The sequence below is a fragment of the Schistocerca americana genome, chromosome 5 (genome assembly GCF_021461395.2).
Source record: "Schistocerca americana isolate TAMUIC-IGC-003095 chromosome 5, iqSchAmer2.1, whole genome shotgun sequence".
Taxonomy (NCBI): Eukaryota; Metazoa; Arthropoda; class Insecta; order Orthoptera; family Acrididae; genus Schistocerca; species Schistocerca americana.
Genome location: NC_060123.1, coordinates 643,198,685 through 643,219,710, shown reverse-complemented (window position 1 = coordinate 643,219,710; position 21,026 = coordinate 643,198,685). Strand labels below are relative to the sequence as shown.

Sequence of the window (21,026 nt, the reverse complement as noted above, 5' to 3'; positions counted from 1 at the left end):
CGACCCACATTCCCACCTATAGCCACCTAACCACCGTATCCGTCCGTATCCTCTGTGCCCGCTAGGAGGTCGAACGATATTTTGCATCCGCCCTGAATGTTGTGGATTCATTGCCCATCGAGGTGAATCAATTAGATGAATGTGTGGTGTCTGTTCTTTCGGACATGTACAAAAGATATGTCACCACGCTTTCATATAACTTACGTGTGTGTTTTCCACGACGACACCAGTCGTGCAGATTGGGAAGCTGATCAGACGCGGTGCAGGGACCTGTGCCGGTGTTGTGCAGTAGCCTATCACTAGACGTGCTAGTCTCACCCGAGTGTGGGCTGCCTTGCAGATCTGGTCGTTCATGGGGCAGCGCGGCCGCATGCAGCTGCTGCTCGCCCTCCTGCTGGAGATGCGGCGCCGCTACCAGCGAGACTCCAGGGGCGCCCGCCCGCGGGCACAGTCCAACGGCGTCACGCTCTTCTACATTCTCCAGGTGGGGCGCCACAAGCCACCTCGGCTCGCTAGGCACACACTACTCACTGCTCTTTCCAGGCTATGCAGTAGTATTTAATTTGATGACAACGTTAGATCCAGTGGTATTACCTGTTGTTGATGTTCTTCTGATGTAAGACTGCATTTTATTGATTAGAAGTATTAGTGTTATAGGACGTATGAAGATATATTCCCTACAAGCTACGACACTATCTATCGCTTGAGCCTTGTCCCGCAGGTACGCAGGGTCAGCCATCATTAATCGGATTTGGCAGGTTAATGTTTAAGGAGTGGCCGGATCCCCTTCCTGCCGCCACCCCGCACCCCCCGGAACGGAATTAGTGTACCCCAACTGTCTGCGTCGAGTGTAATCCGTGGAATTGTGCGAAAGTGTTCAGGTGTAACTGAGGCTGAACATGGGGACCAGCCCGGTATTCACCTAGCGGGATGTGGAAAACCGCCTAAAAGCCACATCCAAGCTGGCCGGCACATCGGCCCTCGTCGTTAATCCGGCGGGCGGATTCGATCTGGGGCCGGCGCGTCTACCTGAGTCCAGGAAGCAGCAGGTTAGCACTCTCAGCTACCCTGGCAAGTTCTACAAGCTACGACACTGTTGCGAATGAAACAATGACCCCGAATATACAATAAATTTCTTTTACTTCACGTCTATAGTCACAAATGTTTTTGCCAACAGACTACCGGTTTCAGTTTACAATGGCCATCTTCAGATCTGCAGCAAAATATGGGAAAAAACACAAATACGCTAGTAGATTGTCTACAGCTTAAAACAATAAAATAGGCACAATGACAAGTACTAATGACATACATAAGCATTTGTGTGCTTTGAATATGAAGAGGCATACCTGTTTTATAAAAATATGTCCTAATATAGTGCCATAGTGGCATCGTCAAATAATAAACACGAAATCAGCACCAGCATCGTCAAATACATGTAAATAACAGCATATGCAAGAGTCATCTTGTCAGCAGTACTACTGTTTCAAACAAACTGCCGTACAGTAGCCACAAAATTTTTGTGCTGCAAATTCATCAGATGTCGCTACTGTAGGTATACACATATTCTTCAATGTAATCGGCTTACACATTCCACCTTACACCCTATAAGCCGATTACAGACTTTACCGGTTGCATCTCCCTTTATTTTAGGTGGTACAATTAATCACTGAAGAATGTGCGTGTGCCTAAAACATCTACATCTGGTGAACTTGCAACACAAACATTTTTGGCTACAGTACTGCAGTTTGTTTTGAACAGTAGTACTGCTGTCAAGATGCTTCTTGCATATGCTATTATTTATATATATTTGACGATGATGGTGCTGATTTTGTGTTTAGCATTTGACAATCCCACTATGGCACTATATTCGAACATGTGTTTATAAAACAGGTGTGCCTCTTCATATTTAAAGCGCACAAATGCACATGTATACATTAAAAAAAAAATTGGTTCAAATGGCTCTGAGCACTACGGGACTTAACTTCTGGGGTCATGAGTCCCCTAGAACTTAGAACTACTTAAACCTAACTAACCTAAGGACATCACACACATCCATGCACGAGGCAGGATTCGAACCTGCGACCGTAACGGTCTCGCGGTGCCAGACTGTAGTGCCTAGAACCGCTCGGCCACTCCGCCAGGCATGTATGTAGTACCTTTCATTATGGTCTATTTTATTGTCTTAAACTGTAGACAATCTGTTACTGTATTTGTGTTTCTTTCCATATTTTTCTGCAGATCTGAAGATGGTCATTGTGGACCGAAACCGGCAGTCTCATGAAAAACAAAAATAAATAAATAAAAATTGTGACCATAGACGCGAAGTAAAGGAAATTTGAAATATTCTCTATCAACTTCACAAACATTCCCATCAGCAGACGTCTCACACAAAGCGACTGCAAAAAGACAGTTTTTGCGTTTAAATTTTTACAAAAACAAAGAGAAGCAACAATTTTTTGTTACCAACTGTTTCATTCGTTTTCAAAAATATTAGCTTTTAATATTTATGCACTTACACTTTCATTCAAACCGGTTCTAGAAACTTTTTCTTCGCTCTGTTCTCTCTAATTCAAAAATGTAGCTTTGAAAGCATTTGACAACTATTTAAGATGAGGAAAATCGCTGTATATGCATTCTTTGGTCAGCTTAAGGGAATAAAATAAAATGTTACGCAATAAATAACGTGAATATGCGCATCAACATATTAATTCCTTGCTTTTTTTCATTAAATAATCAATTGTTTCACGTCCTGAGTGACAGCTGGCTGTGGAACGCGATCGATGGAGGAGTGCTGTGGAGTGCAATCTAAAAGGCTCTCACTAGAACCAGGTTGAGGACGATGAGGATTACAGAAAACTATTGTGGTTGATCTTGGATTCACGTTGTTGTTGTGGTCTTCAGTTCAGAGACTGGTTTGATGCAGATCTCCAAGCCACTCTATCCTGTGCCAGCCTCTTCATCTCTGAGTAACTACTGCAGCCTACATCTTTCTGATCTCTTGGTCTCCCTCCCTCCCACACTAAATTGGTGATCTCTTGATGCCTCACAACGTGTCCTACGAACCGATTCATTCTTAGAGCCAAGTTGTGAAACAAATTCCTCTTCTCCCCAATTCTATACACTACCTCCCCATTAGTTACGTGATCTACCCATCTAATCGTCAATATTCTTCTGTAGCACCACATTTCGAAAGCTTCTATTCTCTTCTTGTCTAAACTATTTATCGTCCATGTTTCACTTCCATACATAGTTACAATCCATACAAATACTTTCAGAAAGGACTTCGCGACACTTATATCTGTATTCAATGTTAACAAATTGCTCTTCTTCAAAACCGCTTTCCTTGCCATATCCGGTCTACATTTTGTATCCTTTCTACCATCATCAGTTATTTTGCTTCCCAGTTAACAAAACTCATCTAAGTGTCTCATTTCCTAATCTAATTCCCTCAGCGTCATCTGATTTAATTTGACTACATTCCATTAACCTTGTTTTGCATTTGTTGATGTTCATCATAATCCTCCTTTCAAGTCACTGTCCGTTCCTTTCAACTGCTCTTCCAGGTCCTTTACAGTTTCTGACATAATTATAATGTCGTTAGCAAACCTCAAAGCTATTATTTCTTGCCGGCCGGAGTGGCCGTGCGGCTCTAGGCGCTACAGTCTGGAACCGCGGGACCGCTACGGTCGCAGGTTCGAAACCTGCCTCGGGCATGGATGTGTGTGATGTTCTTAGGTTAGTTAGGTTTAAGTAGTTCTAAGTTCTAGGGGATTGATGAACTCAGAAGTTGAGTCCCATAGTGCTCAGAGCCATTTTATTTCTTCTCCATGGATTTTAATACCTACTCCGAACTTTTCTTTTGTTTCCTTTACTGCTTGCTCAATATACAGATTGAATAGCATCGGGGAAAGGCTACAACCCAGTCCCACTCCCTTCCCAACCACTGCTTCCCTTTCATGTCCCTCGACTCTTATGACTGCCATTTGGTTTCTGTACAAATTGTAGATAGTCTTTCGCTCCCTGTATCTTATCCCCGCCATCTTTAGAATTTGAAAGAGGGTATTCCAGTCGATGCTGTCAAAAGCTTCCTCTAAGTCAACAAATGCTAGAAACGTAGGTTTGCCTTTCCTTAACCTATCTTCTTTGGGAAGTCATAAGGTCAGTATTGCTCCCCGTGTTCCATCATTTCTATAGAACCTAACACATCTTCCCCGAGGCAGGCTTCTACCAGTTTTTCCATTCGTTTGTAAAGAATTCGTGTTAGTATTTTGCAACCGTGGCATATTAAACTGATAGATCGGTAATTTTCACACCTGTCAACACGTGCTTTCTTTGGGATTGGCATTATTATATTCTTATCGAAGTCGGGGGGTATTTCACCTGTCTCATACATCTTTCTCACTATGGTTGGCTCACCCAAGGCTATAAGTAGTTGTAATGAAATGTTGTCTACGCCCTTGGCCTTATTTCGACTCAGGTCTTTCAGTGCTCTGTCAATTTCTTCACGCGGTATCATATCTCCCATTTCATCCTCATCTACGTCCTCTTCCATTTCCATAATATTCCTCTCAAGTACATCGCCCTTGTATACACCCTCTATATACTCCTTCCACCTGCTTTCCCCTCTTTACTTGGCACTGGTTTTCCATCTGAGCTCTTGATATTCATAGAGGTGGTTCTCTTTTCTCCAAAAGTCTCTTTAATTTTCCTGTAGGCAGTATCTACCTTACCCCGAGTGATATATGCCCCTACATCCTTACATTTTCCCTCTAGCCTTCCCTGTTTAGCCATTTTTCACTTCCTGTCGATCTCATTTATGAGACGTTTGTATTCATTTTTGCCTGCATCATTTTCTCCATTTCTATATTTTCTCCTTTCATCAATTAAATTCAATATCGCTTCTGTTACCCAAACATTTCTACTAGCCCTCGTTTTTTTACCTACTTGATCCTCTGCTGCCTTCACTATTTCATCTCTCAAAACTACCCATTATTCTTCTTTGTATTTCTTTCCCCTGTTCTTGTCAATCGTTCCCTAATGCTCTCTCTGAAACTCTCTACAACCTCTAGTTCTTTCAATTTATCCAGCTACCATCTTCTTAAATTTCTACCTTTTTGCGGTTTCTTCAGTTTTAATGTACAGTTCATAACCAGTAAATTAGGATCAGAGTCTACATTTGCTCCTGGAAATGTCTTAAAATTTAAAACCAGGTCCCTAAATCTCTGTCTTACCATTATACAATCTATCTGAAACCTCCCAGTGTCTCCAGGCCTCTTCCACGTATACAATCTTCTTTCAGGATTCTTAAACCAAGTGTTAGCTATGATTAAATTGTGTTCTGTGCAAAATTCTGCCAGGTGGCTTCCTCTTTCATTCCTTACACCCAGTCCATATTCACCTATTACTTTTCTTTCTCTTCCTTTTCCTACTATCGAATTCCAGTCCGCCATGATTATTAAATTTTCGTCCCCCTTAACTACCTGAATAATTCCTTTTATCGCATCATACATTTCTTCAGGCTCTTCATCAGTTGCGTAACTTATTTCGATATAAACGTGTACTAGTGTGGTAGGCGTGAGCTTCATGTCTATCTTGGCTACAATAATGCGTTTACTATTCTCTGCATAGTAGCTTATCCACGTTCCTATTTTTTATTCATTATTAAACCTACTTGCGTATTACCCTTATATTTTGTATTTATAACCCTATATTCATCTTACTAGAAGTTTTGTTCCTCCTGTTACCGAACTTCGCTAATTCCCATTATATCTAACTTTAACCTATCCGTTTTTCTTTTTAAATTTTCTATCTACCTACCCGAGTAAAGAATCTGACATTCCATGCTCTGATCCACAGGACGCCATTTTTGTTTCTCCCTTGGATCTACAAACACTTAGAATTAGGCAGGTACAGAGGAACAAACATAGGAACATGATTCTATGGTTGCCTTTATGAGGAGGCTTTGTTTGCTGCCTTGTTAAAAGGAGCCTGCCTCCGACCCCCCACCCCTTGTTTTACACACACACACACACACACACACACACATACACACACACACACACACCTCACAATTTCATGTAAAATCTTCTCCACTCCCACATACAGGTCCAAATACGTACTTTGTCTGTAGTCTTCTCCATGACTATCACAACATGACAGACAATAATTGAAGCATCAGTGTCGCATTGTCCACCTTGCTATCGTTTCTTAGCTCTGTCAATTTTTTTCCTTCATCTGCTTTGTGGCAGCTTGATATTTCTCATTGTGCTAATCTCTTCGTCTCAGAGTGGTACTTGCACCGAAAATCCTTAAATATTTGTAGTGTATGTCCCAAACTCTGTGTTCACCTACAATGTTTGCACTCCATGGCTCCCTCTTTATGACGAAGACTTGTCCTCCTTTAGGTAATATTAGAAAATGGTTCAAATGGCTCTGAGCACTATGGGACTTAACATCTATGGTCATCAGTCCCCTAGAACTTAGAACTACTTAAACCTAACTAACCTAAGGACATTACACAACATCCAGTCATCACGAGGCAGAGAAAATCCCTGACCCCGTCGGGAATCGAACCCGGGAACCCGTGCGCGGGAAGCGAGAACGCTACCGCACGACCACGAGCTGCGGACAGGTAATATTATCCAGATGTTTTGTCCTCCCATGCAATATGAGAAGAACTTAGGGATTTAGTATTTTTAAATTTTAATATTTTAGGTGAGCTTTACCATCACTATTACGAATAGCAACTTAAAATACAAATTTCTGTAACCTGTTACATTTGTTAAATTATACTTTCTACTATGTAGTTCAGGAGATTACATCATGTGGTAGATTTATGTCAGTTAATAAGGCATGGACGTACTGTATGTACGACTTTTGGGTAAAGGTTTGGCAGTACACGACCAAAAAAATAAGCTGAAAACCATGAACGTTTGAACTACGTAGGTGAGGAGTAATATAAATGCAAATCCCTTTCAGTGGTCAAAGGCTCCTTTTTCAGTCCTGTTTAGATCAAACACTATATCCTGAACTAAGCAAAGATGTGGTATTAGGAGTTAACAGATGCAAAGAACATGTAAGAATAATGATGCTGCCAACAGTAGCAATTTTTATATTTTATTAAATGTTAATATTTTAGGCGAGTTTTTCCACCACTATTACGAATATCAATTGCAAATCCCAATTTCTGTAACCTGTCGAATTCATAAATTATGCTTTCTACTATGCACTTCAGGAGATTACATCACCTGGTTGATTTATGTCAGTTAATAAGGCAGGGATGTATTATATGTACAACTTTTGGGTAAAAGTCTGGCAGCAGACGACAAAAAAGCTCAAAATTATGAACGTTTTAAGTGCGTAGGTGAGGAATAATATAAACGTAGATCCCTTTCAGTGGTCAGGGGTTCCTTCTCCAGTCCTGTTTGCATCACACACTATATCCTGAACTAAGCAAAGATGTGGTATTAGGAGTTAACAGATGCAAAGAACATGTAAGAATAATGATGTTGATAACAGTAGCAAATTTTACATGAAAGTTGTAGTTATTGTTAACACTAGAACGCTAAAGAGGAGAAAATGTACATTGCTACTAAACCATTGTACACTACTGGCCATTAAAATTGCTACACCACGACGATGACGTGCTACAGACGCGAAATTTAACCGACAGGAAGACGATGCTGTGACATGCAAATGATCAGCTTTTCAGAGCATTCACACAAGGATGGCGCCGGTGGCGACACCTACAACGTGCTGACATGAGGAAAGTTTGCAACCGATTTCTCATACACAAACAGCAGTTGACCGGCGTTGCCTGGTGAAACGTTGTTGTGATGCCTAGTGTAAGGAGGAGAAATGCGTACCATGTTTCCGGCTTTGATAAAGGTCGGATTGTAGCCTACCGCGATCGCGGTTTATCGTATCGCGACAGTGCTGCTCGCGTTGGTCGAGATCCAATGACTGTTAGCAGAATATGGAATCGGTGGGTTAAGGTAGGTAATACGGAACGCCGTGCTGGATCCCAACGGCCTCGTATCACTAGCAGTCGAGAAGACAGTCATCTTATCCGCATGGCTGTAACGGATCGTGCTGCCACGTCTCGATCCCTGAGTCGACAGATGGCGACGTTTGCTAGACAATAACCATCTGCACGAACAGTTCGACGACGTTTGCAGCAGCATGGACTATCAGCTCGGAGACCATGGTTGCGGTTACCCTTGACGCTGCATCACAGACAGGAGCGCCTGCGACGGTGTACTTAAGGACGAACCTGGGTGCACGAATGCCAAAACGTCATTGTTTCGGATGAATCCAGGTTCTGTTGACAGGATCATGATGGTCGCATCCGTGTTTGGCGACATCGCGGTGAACGCACATTGGAAGCGTGTATTCTTCATCGCCATACTAGCGTATCACCCGGCGTTATGGTATGGGGTGCCATTGGTTACACGTCTCGGTCACCTCTAGTTCGCATTGACGGCACTTTGAACAGGTGTGTTACGACCTTTGGCTCTACCCTTCATTCGATCCCAGCGAAACCCTACATTCCAGCAGGGTAATGCACGACCGCATGTTGCAAGTCCTGTACAGGCCTTTCTGGAAAATGTTCAGCTGCTGCCCTGTCCAGCATATTCTCCAGATCTTTCACCAATTGAAAACGTCTGGTCAACGGTGGCCGAGCAACTGGCTCGTCAGAATAGGCCAGTCACTACTCTTGATGAACTGTGGTATCGTGTTGAAGCTGTATGGGCAGCTGTACCTGTACACGCCATCCAAGCTCAGTTTGACTCAATCTCCATGCGTATCAAGACCGTTATTATGGCCAGATGCGGTTGTTCTGGGTACTGATTTCTCAGGATCTATGCACCCAAATTGCGTGAAAATGTAATCAGATGTCAGGTCTAGTATAATATATTTGTCCAATGAATGCCTGTTTATCATTTGCATTTCTTCTTGGTGTAGCAACTTTAATGGCCAGTAGCCGCGCGCGATTAGCCGAGCGGTCTAGGGCGCTGCAGTCATGGACTGTGCGGCTGGTCCCGGAGGAGGTTCGAGTCTTCCCTCGAGCAAGGGTGTGTGTGTTTGTCCGTAAGATAAATTAGGTTAAGTAGTGTGTAAACCAGGATTGGAAATCGAACAGAAGGGTATGAAAAGGTTATGGGTAAATTTGGAGAGGATATGGAGGCCAACAGGAACGGGAAACAACTTCTGGATTTCTGTGCCAGTATGGGCTTAGTAATCACAAACTTCGTTTTTAAACATAAGATCTGTCATTGACTATGTAATAACAGATCAGGCTGTGAGGGACACACGTGTATTCAGGGGATTCTTTGATGACACTGATCTTTATTTAATCTGCAGTGAAATTGGGATTGTGAGGCCGAAAGTGCAGGAGGTCAGGTCCATATGTAGGAGGATAAGAGTGGAGAAACTTCAGGATAAGGAAATCAGGCACAAGTACATATAAGCGACCTCAGAAAGGTACCTGTTAGTTGAATGTAGTCAATTACAGTCATTGGAAAAGGAATGGACAAGATACATGGACACAGTACTAGAAGTGGCTAAAGAATGTCGTGGAACAGTAGTGTGTAAAAATAGGATGAAGCAAACAGCTTGGTGGAATTACACAGTCAAGGCAGCCTGTAAAAGGAAAAAGAAGGCGTATCAAAAAATGGCTACATACTTGAACTCAGGTAGACAGAGAAATTTATGTTGAAGAAAGAAACAAAGCCAAACAGATAATTGCAGCATCCAAGAAGGAATTGGGAAGACTTTGGAAACAGGTTGGAGACTATGGGTCAAGCTGCTGGAAAACCATTCTGGAGTGTAATTAGCAGTCTTCGAAAGGGAGGTAAGAAGGATATGACAAGTATTTTGGACAGGTCAGGAAAACTGCTGGTGAATCCTGCGGATGCCTTGGGCAGACGGAGGGAATATTTTGAAGAGTTGCTCAATGTAGATGAAAATACGATCAGTAATGTTTCAGATTTAGAGGTAGAATGGGATAGGAATGATGATGGAAATAGGATCACATTTGAGGAAGTGGAGAAAATGGTCAATAGATTGCAGTGCAATAAAGCAGCTGGGGTGGATGAAACTAAGTCGGAACTCATCAAATACAGTGGAATGTCAGGTCTTAAATGGCTACACAGGATAATTGAAATGGTCTGGGGGTCGGGACAGGTTCCATCAGACTGGACAAAAGCAGTAATCACACCAATCTTTAAACATGGAAACAGAAAAAAATCTTCTCAGGTATTGTTGAAAGGAAGGTGCGAGTATTAGTTGAGGACCAATTGGATGAAAATCAGTGTGGGTTTAGGCCTCTTAGGGGTTGTCAGGACCAGATCTTTAGCTTGCGGCAAATAATGGAGAAGTGTTATGAGTGGAACAGGGAATTGTATCTATGCTTTATAGATCTAGAAAAGGCATATGACCGGGTTCCTAGGAGGAAGTTATTGTCTGTTCTACGAGATTATGGAATAGGAGGCAAACTTTTGCAAGCAATTAAAGATCTTTACATGGATAGTCAGGCAGCAGTTAGAGTTGACAGTAAATTGAGTTCATGGTTCAGAGTGGTTTCGGGGGTAAGTCAAGGCTGCAACCTGTCTCCACTGTTGTTCATATTATTTATGGATCATATGTTGAAAACAACAGACTGGCTGGGTGATATTAAGATATGTGAGCACAAAATAAGCATCTTGCATATGCGGATGACTTAGTTGTGATGGCAGATTCGAATGAAAGTTTCCAAAGTAATATTTCAGAGCTAGATCAGAAATGTAAGGACTATGGTATGAAGATTAGCATCTCCAAAACGAAAGTAATATCAGTGGGAAAGAAATATAAACGGATTGAGTGCCAAATAGGAGGAACAAAGTTAGAACAGGTGGGCGGTTTCAAGTACTTAGGATGCATATTCTCACAGGATGGCAACATAGTGAAAGAACTGGAAGCGAGGTGTAGCAAAGCTAATGCAGTGAGCGCTCAACTACGATCTACTCTCTTCTGCAAGAAGGAAGTCAGTACCAAGACTAAGCTATCTGTGCACCGTTCAATCTTTCGACCAACTTTGTTGTATGGGAGCGAAAGCTGGGTGGATTCAGGTTACCTTATCAACAAGGTTGAGGTTACGGATATGAAAGTAGCTAGGATGATTGCAGGTACTAGTAGATGGGAACAATGGCAGGAGGGTGTCCACAATGAGGAAATCAAAGAAAAACTGGGAATGAACTCTATAGATGTAGCAGTCAGGGCGAACAGGCTTAGATGGTGGGGTCATGTTACACGCATGGGAGAAGCAAGGTTACCCAAGAGACTCATGGGTTCAGCAGTAGAGGGTAGGAGGATGATGTTGATGTTTTGGTTTGTGGGGCGCTCAACTGCGTGGTTATCAGCGCCCGTACAATTATCCAATCTTTGCTCAGTCCAATTTCGCCACTTTCCTGGATGATGATGAAATGATGAGGACAACACAAACACCCAGTCATCTCGAGGCAGGTGAAAATCCCTGACCCCGCCGGGAATCGAACCCGGGACCCCGTGCTCGGGAAGCGAGAACGCTACCGCGAGACCACGAGCGGCGGACAGGGTAGGAGGAGTCGGGGCAGACCAAGGAGAAGGTACCTAGCTTCGGTTAAGAATGATTTTGAAGTAATAGGTTTAACATCAGAAGAGGCACCAATGTTAACACTGAATAGGGGAGCATGGAGAAATTTTATAAGGGGGACTATGGTGTAGACTGAACGCTGAAAGGCATAATCAGTCTTAAATGATGGTGATGATGATGATGATGATGTAGTGTGTAAGCTTAGGGACTGATGACCTTAGCAGTTAAGTCCCATGAGATTAAAAAAAATGACCAGTACGATAATTATTACTACTCCAAAAATTTAGTCAGCGGAAGACATAATCTACAGATTATACATTAATTAATTACATTTATTGGATCTCCAGTGGTATATTACGTACCAGATTAACTGCAGAAATTTCTGTTTTATACCGTATTAGAATCGTAAATTTAACGAGTAGTATGTAACCCAGGGTTAAGGTATTAAGTTGAGTTCGTGTTAGTTTGTGTGTGTGTGTGTGTGTGTGTTGTGTGTGTGTGTGTGTGTTGTAACACTCCACCCGTCACTTATCTGGTTTTGGCGTGTGTTCACCCCAGGTAATTGACTAACAGATCAACAGAGAGTGCAAAACTGCCCGAATGTCGCATAATGCAAAGAAAGTAATAAGGCCCTGTGACTCCTGATTGAACTGATTGAACTACGGTGGCAGTGTTGACACTCATTGATTCAGAATTGATCCCTTTTAATTAAAGGGGGTACACATTGATCACATTGATGTTATATTCAGCTATTGAACACCAGATGCAAATGTTGAACATAAAATTAATTAAGAAAGTGACTTGGGGTTTCAACTACTTGATTGAAAACAGATGCAGTCGATTAGCACAGATTTATTATAACTCACGACCTTCAATCATCACATTACGTGACTCTCCTAACAGGCAGTGGTAATAAATTGCGTTTGCGTGGAGTAAAGCGCGATAAATCAAAAGTAATTCCTATCGACTGACCCAGGCGTAATGCGAAGTGCGAGAAGAATTCTACAATACACGGCCCATGAGACCCTCGTGGAAACTTTGCCAACGTGTTCCAACAAATTAATCAGTGGCCGGAGCGGGCGCAATATCACCGAATACATGGCGGAGCGGTGTCGTTGTGCGGACGTCGGCCGACCTCGTGGTGCTGCAAGGCTGCGCTCGTCTATTCACTCCTAGCTACCTTGCTCAGTACATAGCTGAACCAAAACTTCCTATCTCCAAGCTCAATCGTTCCATTTGCTAAGTCCTAAACTGCAGAGATGCTCACTCTTTCTCAGGCAAGCTGAGTAAAGAACGCCACGTCCGCATTCTAGGCAAACTCGGAATGGAAGACCTCTACGGAGACTTCTGCCAGTCCGCTCTTCGCCTCAGTTTCCCCTCCAGCAAAATCACTTACGCCAATTGCAGCGCAAGTCGCGTTAATTATGTGTCGCTTTCCAGCGCTGACCAATGCCTGCTCTGGGAAGTGAACAAATTCCCACAAAATTTCCCCTCCTCTCAACTTCTGCTATTTAGCTCCTCCCAGGCCGCACATGAAGGTTAGCGTCTGCACAAAACACCAATTTTTTCGGAATTCTTACTCCCAGGAAAGTACTTCAAATTCCTCAGTCCTACGTTCCCATCGGAGGCCGGCGTATTTCATTCTGTCGCTCTTCACCTGATTTACTTCAGACTCTGCGGACCGTGAATTCAGCATGAAGTTGCTATAGTCACGAACACACATATTTTGGCCTCTGTTGACCGCTCCACCATAGCTTTGCGCGGCTTACTCGCATGCTTCACTGAAAACGGGAAGACGGACATTTATCAACAGGCGTACAAGTTCTCCGTCTGCTTCCCTGTACACCAGCATGGGATCAACCACCGACTCACTGTCACTCATCTTAAGGCGGCTGGAGGCCGCATCGCGTTACTGCTTTCTCAGAGCTTGAGCCACCCTAAGCTGCCTATTGTCGCTTCCTTTTGCCGTTCCCCAGCCGGCCACGGTCGACTCTAAATGCTTCCCTGGGGTAAACTAGAGTCCAGTAAATCGACTCGTTTCCAGAAAGTTTTCATGTCGTGTGAGTTACTTTAAAACCATCATGCGGCATTAATTATTCCAATACGTCCATACCTTATCCTCTACAAGATGCATTGTGCCTTGTCAGTCATTTTTGTTCAGCCCTACTGTTCGCTCAACGTGAGTTAGGTGATCTTTAATGACTTCATGTAAGGGGCATAGTTCTTGCCATCTTACAGTGTGTGTGTGTGTGTGTGTGTGTGTGTGTGTGTGACAGAGAGAGAGTGAGAGAGAGAGAGAGAGAGAGCAGAGTTTGTATAAGATGCCAAGAATATGACTCAGAATACCACGAAAAGTAAGGTCCGATCGGTAGTGAAATAGAAACCACTGTGAAAATCGATAATGTTTTATTTGCAACAAATAGCTACACCTTCAAGTTGCTTCTCTATATAGTCGCCGCTCACACTAGTCTACAGATCACTGTCTGTGCCAAAATGTTATTTTTATAGCCAGTGGTTCATGTGACCAAGAGATGAAACTCAGGTGGAGCCAATTACAGGCTGTATTGTGAAGGATCAAACAATTCCCATCGAAAACGCTGCAAGAGCATCTTCATTGCCCCTGCAAGAGCGGCCGAGAATTGTCTCTTCGGGAGGAAACGCATAACAGTTATGTCATATGCGCTTCATAACATCAGTGGAAATCTCTCAACAGGCTCTCACACTTCACGGGAAGCGCTATTTTCTAGGCGTCTTCACGTGCTCATTGCCCGCTCAGAACTGAAAAGAGCGGCGTGATTTGACACGCTAGAGCCACTGCCCGGCACATCTATGCAAAATTTCGTCGGATTTTCACTGCGGTTTTCATTTCGCGCGCAATCGTACCTTACGTTCTGTGAAAATAGCTTCGCAACAGTGAAGAATCCTGTGGTATTCAGTAACCAAAACGTACACCACACAACACAGAGTAATGCAACAACCCAGAGGCGCAACACTGCAGAGGCGACACAGCGCACAGTGATGCCGTTACCGTCGCTGCGGGAACAGCGTCGTTGTGCCGCTCTTCCATTGCATTCAGTGAACACACAGACGAGGCGCACGTCGGCCAACTCTTCATCAGGAAAAACTACTGTGTGCCAGTGTTGACGCACAACTAACATTATCGGAAAAAACAAAACTCTTGACAGAACAGAGCAGTACTGAATGCAGACCTGAGGGGAATGAGTAAGGAGGACGTACCTGTCGTCAACAGCACGTATCGCAAGTAAAAGGACTCAAGACACACAGCGTAACATTTTCACTGTCACGCACTAATTCTGCAGCAACACAGATACAAAGCTAACTGGCGCAAAAAACCAAACGGAATGTAATAAATAACTCTGTAATGATCCCCCGGACCCGTGGGTCTCTTGCATCCAGATATGCTCTAAGACGAAGAACACGACGCACCACGAAGGAATAATCTGAATTCGCCGGATGTATGTGCGCAAGCAAACAAATTATTACAATAGCAGAAAAATTGGATGATTTATTCAAGAGAAAGAGGGGGTTGGGTTGTTTGGGGGACGAGACTAGACAGTGAGGTCATCGGTCTCATTGGATTAGGGAGTGACAGGGAAGGAATTCGGCCGTGCTCTTTCAAAGGAACCATCCCGGCATTTGCCTGGAGTGATTTAGGGAAATCACGGACAACCTACATCAGAATGGCCGGACGTGGGATTGATCCGTCGTCTTTCCAAGAGAAAGAGCTTCGCAAACTGAGCAAGTCAGTAATGCGTTGATCCACCTCTCGCCCTCATGCAAGTAGTTATTCGGCTTGGCATTGACTGACAGCGTTGATGGATGTCCTCCTGAAGGATGTCGGGGCAAATTATGTCCAATTGTCGCGATAGATGTCAAAATCTCGAGGTGGTTGGAGGGCCGTGCCCACAATGCTCCAAACGTTCTCAGTTGGGGAGAGACCGAGTGACCTTTCTGGCCAAGGTAGGGCTTAGCAAGCACGAAGACAAAGAACTCTCTCCGCGTGCGGGTGGGCATTATCTTGCTGAAATGAAAGCCCAGGATGGCTTGGCATGAAGGGAACAAAATGGGGTGTAGAATACTGTGATGTACTGCTGTGCTGTAATGGTGCCGCTGATGGCACTAAGGGTGTCCTGCTAGAAAATGAAATGGCGTCCCAGCCCATCACTCCTGGCTGTCAGGCCGCATAGCAGGCGACAGTCAGGTTTGGTATCCCACCGCTGTATGGAGCGTCTCCAGACACGCCCTCGCTGATCATCGGGGCTCAGTCCGAAGAGGGACTCATCGCTGAGGACTGTTCTGCTCTAGTCAATGAGATCCGAGGGTAAAGACGTGTTTCGAGATGCCAACGACAGCAGTGGCACCCACACTTTGTGATCCCGCCATGCGGCTCTGTGATATCAATGATGGTCAGGGGTGCCATTTCTTTCCATAGCAGGACCCCTTTGCCTGTCATCTGCGGCAACCTTACAGCTTATCAGTACGTCGACGATATTCTGTATATCATTTTGTTGCATTTCACGGAAAGCAGTTCTGGGCTTACATTTCAGCAAGAGATCCTACTGCTTTCTTCAAGCTTGCTAAACCAACGATCTAACGCTCCATTTGGACAGAATTTTGCACTATATCCATTCGGAGGACATGCAGCAAACCTCTCAGTAAACGCCAATCCAAATAACAGCTTGCATAAGGACCATACTTGCTCAATTGTAAAGCTCTTTTTCTTGATTAAATCATCCAATTTTTCTGAAAGTGTAGTAATTTGATTGTCTGTATATGTACATCATTTCCAGTGATTTCAGTGTCATTCGGATAATTGCTTCGTGGTGCGCCGCTTTACTTTTTTTTTCTTTGCCTGCGATGGTACTCAGAAGATACACCCAAACAATCGTTAAGTCCCATAGTGCTCAGAGCCATTTGAACCAACCTAGACAACCTCTCAAAGTTTGCTTGTGGATTCTGATTAATTTGGGGATTAAACCTGTTGAATCAGGCAATGCTTTCAGGCTCATTCTACTGATCTTCCCTATGGCTCTCCTCTCTCTGTCCTCTACTTTTCTTTCTTCACCCCATTAGTTCCTATTTTCTTTGGAATCTCATTCTCTCGCTGTCCTAGCAAACAGTTTTTGTTTTGACTGAACACATTCCTATCTACTACTTTCACTGCTTCTATCTAGGGTTTCTAGAGATGCATTTTTACTTGTTTGTAGAATGGTAAATTCTTTAATTTTCCAATATATGTCGTAATCTTATGTGGAAGCGTCATTGTTGGGCGTCTCTGATCGTGACCATAAAATTTCAGTCTTCGTTTTTTAATGTCTGCTGCAATTTGGCAATTTGTCTGTAATGAAACTATGTGCGGTATTTGGTACACATAAGTAAAATGGAAATGTCGCGTGGCTAGGGCCTTCCATCGGTAGACCGGTCGTCTGGTGCAAGTCTTTTGAGTTGACGCCGCTTTGGCGACTTGTGTGTCGATGGGGATGAGATGATGATGATTACAACACAACAACCAGTCTTTGAACGGAGAAAATCTCCAACCCAGCCGGGAATCGAACCCAGACCCCTTTGCATGGCACTCCATCGCACTGATCACTCAGCTATCGGGCGCACGGTACACAAAAGTGGTGATGAGGGAATCCTGGTTGTAAAGGTGATGATGCGGAAATGTATTTAGTAGTGTGGCTTGTATTTATTTATATTTATTGATCATTAAACTTACATCTCTTCCAGGATATACCTAAGAAATGGCTGAGGTAGCAAAATGATTATGTCTACAACTAATATAAGACGGATATACACTTTAGCTAATAGGGAGCAAAACTACAGATGTGTGGCTGGGTCTGTTAACTTTTAGACCACGTTAATAGCACAGTATCGGCATTCTACATATACAATAGAAAGTCGAATTACTATACATACTTGAAGTTCCTGAAATATACAATCACCAAAGCAAACAGAATCATTTCTGTTTTGAACAGGAGCCTAAATTATCAAACACTCACAGACACAGTCACAGACAGACAGACACACCCACATAATGTCTACTTAATATAAATATGATTACAATTTTCTATAAAATTTGCCGCTATCGGCAGCGTTATTATTCTCGTATGTTTTTTGCACTCACAGCTCCTAAAACCCCATCTTTGCTTAATTTAGTGTATTCTATGCAATGTAAATACAACTGGAAAAGCACCATCTGTTCACCGAAAAGTATTTTCATTTATATTACTGTTCACCAGTCTAATCAAAATGTCTGCATCAGTTTGAATTTTGTACTAAAATATTTTGTCTTCTGCTGCCAGACAATGTTACAGTTTACCCAGAACTCATACACAGAATACATTCATATTTCTTTACGTACTAGACGAATATGCAATAAAAAATGGGGTTTTATAATTAAAAAAACGCAGTTGATATCCGTTTGACCTATGGCAGCGCCATCTAGCGAGCCAACCATAGAGCCATCTGGTTTCCTCCTTCAAGCTAGCCAGGTTTCGTTCTTTGTAGTTTTTTCGTTTGACGCTTATTTCGTGGGATATTTGGCCCAGTCACGATCAATGGACCACCATATATATATATATATATATATATATATATAGACAAACACACCTATTGGTCTTTATTTTCGTATGTTTTCTGAGAACATGCCAGATCACTCGAGAATGCATTTCTTTATAGGACTCCAAGAACATTCCAAAACGTTCGAGAACATTTAAAAACATTGAAAAATATGGGATGAAAAGTTCCGCCTTATGCAATACACCTTTTTCTTTTGTTTCACCCATACATGTTTCAGCACTTTTGTGCTATCCTCAGTGGTTCTATTTTTATTTTTAACTGTAAATTTGTTGTTAACATATTAACGTTTGCGTCGTTTACAACATTATGTAAAAGTTATCTTACTTATGATTACACCCACTTTTCGCCAATCCCGTTATAAATGTAACTTTTACATAATGTTGTAAACGACGCAAATGTTAGTATGTTAACAAATTTACAGTTAAAAATAAAAATAGAACCCACTGACGATAGCACAAAAGAGCTGAAACATGTATGGGCGAAACAAAAGAAAAAAGGTGTCTTGCATAAAGCGGAACTTCTCATCCCATTTTCTTAGCAAGCACGGAGACAACAAGAAGAACTGCACCACAAGATGATTATTGAAAAATACTCGAGAACGGTAAAGAAAACTGTAGAACATTCTCGAAACTCCTCGAAGATTCCATTACGTTCTGGAACACGCATGTTCTCCAACATTCCCTAACGATTTATCTCTTTGGCACTCACCCTCCAGTTGGTTCACCGACTTCCCATGAGAAGCCCACCAGCGCGATGTGCTACTTTAACACCCATGTCTTCGAGTCCAACCCCTGCAGCTCCAAACCGAAACTTTTTGCTTGTATGAGGGTTGGAGGAATAGCAATTCATACAATGCATAAGGCTACAGGTGTGGGTTGTGGACTTATGGCGGCAGTCGAGGACAAACCATGCTTACGTTTATTATGTACTAGCAGAGAAACCTGCCGTTGCGCAGGTATTTATTTATAGCTGTGCTTCCACGCAGCGTCTGATCTTGTGCGTCATGTTTATGACGTCATATCTCCTCAACTATGTGTCGGACAGTGATATAATTTCGTGGGTACATTCAGTGGCGTATGTGGTTACCGTTTGCAAAATGTTTTGCGAATAAAGTTAGTAGCAATGAAGTTAAAAATTTAAAGCCGCAGTTTTTCAGGTAGGTCACCTCTTATGACAGTGGTATCTCTGCGTACAATGATACAATATTGTAGGCACATTCAGCGGTATATGTGGATACTGCCTGCGAAATTTATTACGAATAGAATTAATAGTAAAGAAATGATAAATCGAAACGTCATGCATGTTGTGGCAGTTTTTCACGTATCGCGTTCTTTATGACGTCATATCTCCAGAATTATGTGGTATACGATGATATTATATGCAGATACATTCAATTGTGTACGCACATACGGTCTGCAAAATGCGTCGCCAATTCAGTTAGAATGGCGAGCGGAAAAATAGGAAGCGATTGACTTTTCTCCTTTCATAATATTGTTGGGGTTCTTAGCGAGAAAAAATTTCGTATGGGTTTGAAATTACGTGTGAAGTTTGTTACAAGTCACTAAGTGATCTCATATTCAAATAGTGGATGAATGTAGGCTGAGAATGCACGTGTTGGTGCCTGACAGTAACGTAAATGTGTACCAAGCTTGGCTGAAACCAGTCCAGTGTATAGAAGGATATGTGGAACATACACACACACACACACACACACACATATATATATATCACACACACACACACACATATATATATATATATATATATATATATATATATAGGAAATAAAGACCAATAGGTGTGTTTGTCAACCAGTAAATAACATTTCACAGAGCATGAAGAAATGTGATTTTCCAACTTCTTAAGAGGGAATTTATGACAAAATAGTACACGGATATCGGTATCCAACGGGCTCGGTAAGTCGGCAAACGACCACGTTACCATCTTCAAAAAGATGGTTCAAATGGCTCTGAGCACTATGGGACTCAACTGCTGAGGTCATAAGTCCCCTAGAACTTAGAACTACTTAAACCTAACTAACCTAAGGACAACACACACATCCATGACCGAGGCAGGATTCGAACCTGCGACCGTAGCGGTCGCGCGGTTCCAGACTGTAGCGCCAGAACCGCTCGGGCTCCAGCGGCCGGCTACCATCTTCAGATGGCTGACGAACTGACTGCATAGACTGCAGTTGCAGTTCATCAAAAGGACGTCATCTTCTTGGTATCTTCTGAGGTCCTAGCTTGCGGCTACTCTTTCAAAGATATGTATGGGGAATACTAACCTTTTACATGGCACTAACGAGATGTTTATGGTTAAACTCGAGTACTGGTTCAAAGTCTCGCTACTTTTGGCTCCACACACACATTCAAACACACATTCTCACACCGGGTTTTAGGGATTAGGAGTGACTTCTCTGAGGGATGTGGAAATTCTTAAGTGAGTTCGAGGCTAGGAACGATGGGAATGTTCTTGTTGAGGTGGGTGGAATGTGGAGGTCTTATTCTTGGAGATAATAATGTTGATAAGGAGTTCTTCCTAATAAGGAAGGTTTAGGCCGTGAATGGCAGATCTTTCTGTAATAAGTCGTCTACTTTCTTGCTCTAGCGGTTTTTTTTTTTTTTCATACTCGCATTCACTCGCACATCCACACACTCATGCATCTAGTGGTGGCTTTTGGGGCACTATCCAGAATGCTCTACAGTGTCAGCAGCGTTTCACCGCATCAGGGCAGCCTATCCGGGGACAAGAGATGCAGAACCACCTTGGGGGCAGCCGAGCTCTGGCACATACACTGATGTGACATAAG

The 21,026-nt window shown here is 42.9% G+C and overlaps 1 protein-coding gene across 1 annotated transcript in view; it reads left to right on the top strand.

Annotated features, from left to right (window-relative positions):
- The first annotated feature begins 400 nt into the window (after nucleotides 1-400).
- The window catches only part of LOC124616605 (putative odorant receptor 71a), an 88,068-nt gene continuing 67,442 nt past the window's right edge, over nucleotides 401-21,026 (top strand). The window contains exon 1 of the mRNA XM_047144926.1: nucleotides 401-484. Coding sequence (XP_047000882.1) covers nucleotides 401-484 — 84 coding nt within the window. The remainder of the gene's footprint in view (nucleotides 485-21,026) is intronic.